General features: G+C 58.7%; 1 protein-coding gene across 1 annotated transcript; it reads right to left on the bottom strand.

The window, feature by feature from the left end:
- Window positions 1-4,612: 4,612 nt before the first annotated feature.
- Window positions 4,613-5,209, bottom strand: LOC109770633 (uncharacterized). The gene has a single exon (XM_020329363.1). It carries the CDS (start codon window positions 5,207-5,209, stop codon window positions 4,613-4,615), a length of 597 nt encoding a protein of 198 aa, XP_020184952.1.
- Between the last annotated feature and the right edge of the window lie 733 nt (window positions 5,210-5,942).

Below are 5,942 nucleotides of genomic sequence, written 5' to 3'. Positions count from 1 at the left end.
CAGTGCAGCGACCTCCGCAGTGCGTGCGGCAGCGGCCAGCAGTGAAGCCTGCATATCCACATAGACATATTCTGATTAGACTCCTGCGGTCATTATTTGATCCTCTATTCAGCCTTTCTCCGCGAATGCCAAACAGAGCATCAGGGGCTACTGTCTATGTGCTAATATTTTCTTATAATTTGATTACCTACCTGAAAGCCTGTTAGGAGGCTGGCACATGCTTCAGTTAGTCCGCTTTTGGCGGACCGAACCTTCTCGATCACCGCACTCATGATAGTGCGGTGCTCTTCATCGATGGAAGCGCCGCGAAGCGCTTTCAGCAAGTTGTCCGGTGCCTCTGGATGGACAAAGGCCACCGGCACAGGCGGCTTGCCCCTCTTAACGGGGGGTCGCCTGACAGAGTCCGGAACCACTCGAGGTTCCGGCGCAGTGTTCGGCTGGAGGCCGAATTGGGAGCCCATGGGAGTCTTGCTCCCCTTGCGCCCAGGGTCCGGAATGTCGCCTCGAGGCGCCTCCAGGACTACCTCCCCTTGGCTCGGTGCCCTTTGAGACAACACCTCGACGTTGTCCGTAGGGCGAGGGGTGGAGGCAGTCGGAAGTGAATCGCTATTCATATCCGACGGGTCCAAAGAACCATCCGACGAAGATACGTCCATATGGGCTCGGGACGGACTGCATAATCATGTTCGGCGTGGTGAGAAGCAGTGCAATAAAACATACCATGAATTACTATGGTATTCGGATACTTATGACTTCGCCAGGGGCTTGTCCCTGGGCAACCACTCGTCGTCGCTGTAGGCGGCCGTCGTGGAGCAGTCCGGGAGGAGGGTCCTTCCCTTCTTGGACCCTTTGGCCTCCCCGGATGGGGCGGCCTTCCTTTTCTTGTCTCCCCCGGCTGGGGGGGGGGGCGAGAACTTTCCTCTTCCTCCTCCTCGTTTTCGTGGGAGGAGTGCGCCTCAGAGTTTTCGGACGATGAGTCCGATATAACCTTGCGCCGGAGACCCTTCCGGGTCCCCGTGGCCTTCTTCTTGGCCTTCTTCACCGGCACCTCGTAAGGCGCCGGAACTCATGGCCTTCTTCCGGGTCACCGTTAGGAGAGCATCTGCTGGATCCTCAGGCAGGGGGGCTGGGCAATCGATCTGCTCCGCTGTCTCTACCCAGTCCTATTAATGGCATGGAGGCTTAGATCCCGCACATGATTAAACTGGGGAAAATAAACATCCTATGAGATATAAAAAAACTTACCGGATTGGCAGGGCGCTTTGCGCTGAGTCCGCGGTCCTCGGTAAGGGGAGGAGGTACATCGGCGCCCTTGAACAGCACCTTCCAGACGTCCTTGTGCATCGTGTCGAAGAGCTCTCGCAACGTCTGGTGCTCGGCCGGGTCGAACTCCCACAAATTGAATGCCCGTCGTTGACACGGGAGGATCCGGCGGAAGAGCATGACCTGGACCATGTTGACAAGCTTGATTTTCTTGCTCATCATGTTTCTAATGCATTTCTGGAGTCCAGTCAGCTCCACCGATGAACCCCAGGACAGGCCCTTCTCTTTCCAGGAGATGAGCCGCGTGGGGATTCCGGATCGGAATTTGGGGGCCACCAACCAGTTGATGTCGCGCGGCTCAGTGATGTAGAACCACCCCGATTGCCACCCCTTTATGGTCTCCACATAGGAGCCTTCGAGCCAGGTGACGTTAGGCATTTTTCCCACCATGGCGCCTCCGCACTCCACTTGCTAGCCGACCACCACCTTCGGTTTAACATTGAAGGTCTTCAGCCACAGGCCGAAGTGGGGCCTGATGCGGAGGAAGGCCTCGCACACGACGATAAACGCCGAGATGTTGAGGATGAAATTGGGGGCCAGATCGTGAAAATCCAGCCCGAACATGAGCCCGCGGACAAATGGGTGGAGGAGAAATCCCAGTCCACGGACAAAGTGGGTAAGGAAAACCACCCTCAAATGGGTTCGGGCATAGGGATGATCTGCCCCGCATCTGGCAGCCGGTGTGCGATGTCCGCGGCCAGATATCTGGCTCCCCGTAGCTTTGTGATGTTCTCCTCCGTGATGGAGGACACCATCCACTTGCCTCCCGCTCCGGACATGCTTGGAGTGGTTTGAGGAGAAAAATGCGAACTTGGGTGCTGGAGCTCGAGTGCGCAAGAATGGATGAGCAAGGAGGAAGAAGACGTGGGTAAAAAGAGGAATCCTTGTCCCTTTATAACGGCGGAGGAAACTATACGCCTCCCCACCTGCCTAGTAAAACTCGCTTATTCCCCAAGCACCGTAATTGATGGCGCGGTTGGGTTACCCACATCCGTATTGATGAGAATCCCGTGATAGGGGGACACGATCTCTGCTTCGACAAGACGTGCCAAGAAAACCGCCTCGCAATACGTGTAGTAGCTGGTTGAGAAAAACGATTTGAATAATGACCGGGCCGTGGTATGATGTCATGCTGTCGAACGTGTCAGCAGATTAGATTTGTGGAAATATTATTCTCTCTACGGTGGTATGTGGAACTTGTTTTGCAGAGCCGGACACTATCCTTGTGTTCAAGATCTTCTATGGAGTATTCGGAGGAAGAACCCGCCTTGCAATGCCGAAGACAAATCTGCGCGCCGGACTCATCGTCATTGAAGCCTGGTTCAGGGGCTACTGAAGGAGTCCTGGATTAGGGGTTCCTCGGACTGCCGGACTATATACTTTAGCCGGACTGTTGGACTATGAAGATACAAGATTGAAGACTTCGTCCCGTGTCCGGATGGGACTCTCCTTAGCGTGGAAGGCAAGCTTGGCAATACGAATATGTAGATCTCCTCCCTTGTAACCGACTCTGTGTAACCCTAGCCCCCTCCGGTGTCTATATAAACTGGAGGGTTTAGTCCGTAGGACAACAACAACCATACCATAGGCTAGCTTCTAGGGTTTAGCCTCTACGATCTTGTGGTAGATCAACTCTTGTAATACTCATATCATCAAGATCAATCAAGCAGGAAGTAGGGTATTACCTCCATCGAGAGGGCCCGAACCTGGGTAAACATCGTGTCCCCCGCCTCCTGTTACCATCCGCCTTAGACGCACAGTTCGGGACGCCCTACCCGAGATCCGTCGGTTTTGACACCGACACGCCCCTTCGTCGGAACAGGCGCCAGCTCCTCCTCCTCCTCCTCCTCGTCCTCCTCCTCCTGCTCGTCCTCGCCGTAGACGTAGCCGAGCTCGCCGTCCATGACGCCGCTGAGATCCACTGTCTCATCCTGGGTGACGAACCCGGGAGACGCGGCGGCCGCGGCCGAACCTGCCGCGATGATGTCGTCCATGTCGCTCTCGGTCTCGTCGGTGTCGCCGAGGTGCGAGAAGGGCAGCGCGCAACGGCGTGATGGGGCGTCGGGGAGGACGCGTAGGCGGGCGGCGAGTAGTTGTATGAAGGGCACTGCACGCCGGCGAAGGCGGGCGAGGGCGTGCGCTGGGCCGGGTGTCCATGGGGGAAGGTGACGTTTGGGTTGAACCCACCGAGCGCGTCCCCGTCGGCGTAGCTCGGCGAGGGCGATCCCCATGGCTGCGGCGACGGAGAGCCGACGCTTTGCTGGCCCCAGAGAGCGTACTGGGCGTGGCTGCCGGGTGGATTCATCATCCCCGCGCGAGTCGCCTCGGCCTCGGCTTGGTCTGCCGAAGCGGCAGCCGCAGCCGCGCGAGTCGCGTTGTCACAGGCCTTCTTGGCGATGGCCCTGTTCCGTCGGTCGGCGGTGACAGCCTCCCGTCGCCGAACTTCCACCCTCCACTCGGCGTTTGGCATGCCCGGTGGCTTGGACGGCGGCGCCCTCGGCTTCCTCTGCTTCGGCTGGGCGACGGAGGCGGTCGCGGTTGCCGCCGCGCGGGGGATGACGTACTTCTTCGGTGGCATGGCGGCCGGCTGGGAGGAGAGCGGGAGGGAGATTGGCGGGTGGAAAGGAGAAAATGGGAGGGAAGGGGGGGGAAGCGGGAAGAAACGGCGGGAATAGGCGCTGGACTCGCCGACAGGGCGGACCCACGCGCCCTTTCGCTTGTGACACCGCCCCAGGCGCCCCCCAGGGCGCCGGGTTCTGCCTGGGTCCGCCGGCACCAGTTTCGGCCCGAGCCGGCGAAAAACGGGCTTCTGGGGGGGGCGACTGGGCCGTTTTTTCGGCGCCGGCGCGGCAAAAACGCCTGGGGAGGGCCTGTTGGGGGCGCGGCTGGAGATGCTCTTACTTTTCTTTGGACGAGTCCCTGTTGTTGGCGCGTGGATGTGATGACTGATGATCGAGTTCTTTGCCCTTGCGCCACACATCTTGATTCTTCTGGTGTGGCGCAAACAAGAGGGCACTTAGAGCATCTCCAATAGATGGTTCAAAATTTGGCGGTCCAAAATCGGAGATGTAAAATATGGACCGTCAAAAAGTGTGTTTTGAAGCTCCGAAAAAAGCTCAACTCCAACAGATGGTCCAAATTGATGGTCCAAAAGAGCAACTTCAATAGATGGTCCAAAATGAAGATGTAAAACGACATACTACTAGTCCATTCAACATAGTTCAAACATCAAATTCAACATAGTTTCATACATCACTTCAACTACTACTTATTCAAACTACTAGATAAACTACTCCTCATCGGAGCTACGGAACTGCTTCCAGAACTCCTCCTTCGTCGGGTCGTCGCACCCCTCCTCCTCCTCCTCCTCCTCCTCTTCCTCCGAGAAGTCTGCCCAGTCCTCCTCGGAAGAGGACTCGATGGGGATCACCGTCGAGGGACCGGTCTCATCCTCCTTCTTCGGCCCTTTCTTCTTCTGCTCCGCCTCACGCTTCCAGTAGTACTCCATCTCGGCCTGGACGTACTCCGGATGCTCCCGAGCAAACCTCGCCATCGCCTCCTCATCGGTCTCGCCAGCACTGACGACAACCGACGGCTTCTTCGTCTTCTTCTTCTTCGTCGTGATCTCCTTCATGTTGATGCCCTGCGGCACAAGCATCTCCGCTTCCGCCCGACTCTTGATCTTTGGAAAGTTGAGGTGCGACCGAGGCCTCTCGACACGCCACACCGCCACGTCGTAGGCACGCGCGGCCTCGTGGGCGGAGGGGTACGTGCCGATCCACCAACACCTTCCGGCGTCGGAGAACTCCACACCCCAGTTGCCGGAGGGCTTCTGCCTCACGCCGAAGAAGCCCGACTTGCCCTTCGGCGTCTTCTTCGGCGCCATCGGAGAGCGGTGGAGCGGCGTGCGGCCGGGGCCGTGGCGGAGCTGCGGGGCGGCGGTGGCGGGCTGGGCGGTGGCGGACGGAGCCGGGCGGGGCGGCGATGGCGTGCGGGGCGGCGGCGTCGTGCGGGGCGGAGCTGCGGGGCCGCGGTCGGCGGGCTGCGGGGCGGAGCTGCGGGGCGGGCGGGCGGCGACTTGGCGTGGAAACAGCGGCGGGCGGCGGGGCCGGATCCGCGGCGGGCGGGCGGCGGGGCGGCGTGGAAACAGCGGCGGGGGCCGAGGCGGCGCCGGATCTGATGCGGGCGGCGTGCGGCGGGGCGGCGGCGGGGTGTGGAGGTGGCGGGGCGGGAACGGAAATGAAGTGGCGGTTGGGCGTTCGCGGGCGGCGGCTGGTTTTGGACCAGATGCATCTGGTGATGTATATTTGCATCGCGAGGTGTTGCATTTTACTTCACGAGGAGGCCGCGGTTCAATTTTTTTTGCATATGGACCGTCTGTTGGAGCAGCGTTTTTTGTCTCAGACAGTTTTAAAATTAGTTATTTTTACATTTGGGCTATTGGAGATACTCTTACGGAGGGGTACCAGTTCTCCTGCTGATTGATGCATCACCGGTACACGCCAGGCTATATTCGTCACAAACAAACGCGTGCAGGATCTCAGAGCTAAAACAGTGAGGTTTGTGTACGCGTAGCTTTGTCAGCGCCCTTTCTGTCCAGCGCCTTGCCTGCTGACTGC

Source organism: Aegilops tauschii, chromosome 3 (assembly GCF_002575655.3).
Source record: "Aegilops tauschii subsp. strangulata cultivar AL8/78 chromosome 3, Aet v6.0, whole genome shotgun sequence".
Lineage (NCBI taxonomy): Eukaryota > Viridiplantae > Streptophyta > Magnoliopsida > Poales > Poaceae > Aegilops > Aegilops tauschii.
The sequence above is the reverse complement of the archived record's forward strand: the minus strand, read 5'-3'. Positions and strand labels throughout refer to the sequence as shown.

Excerpts from the sequence above, each read along its gene's own strand:
- LOC109770633 (XM_020329363.1), bottom strand. The coding sequence starts at position 5,209 with ATGGCGCCGAAGAAGACGCCGAAGGGCAAGTCGGGCTTCTTCGGCGTG.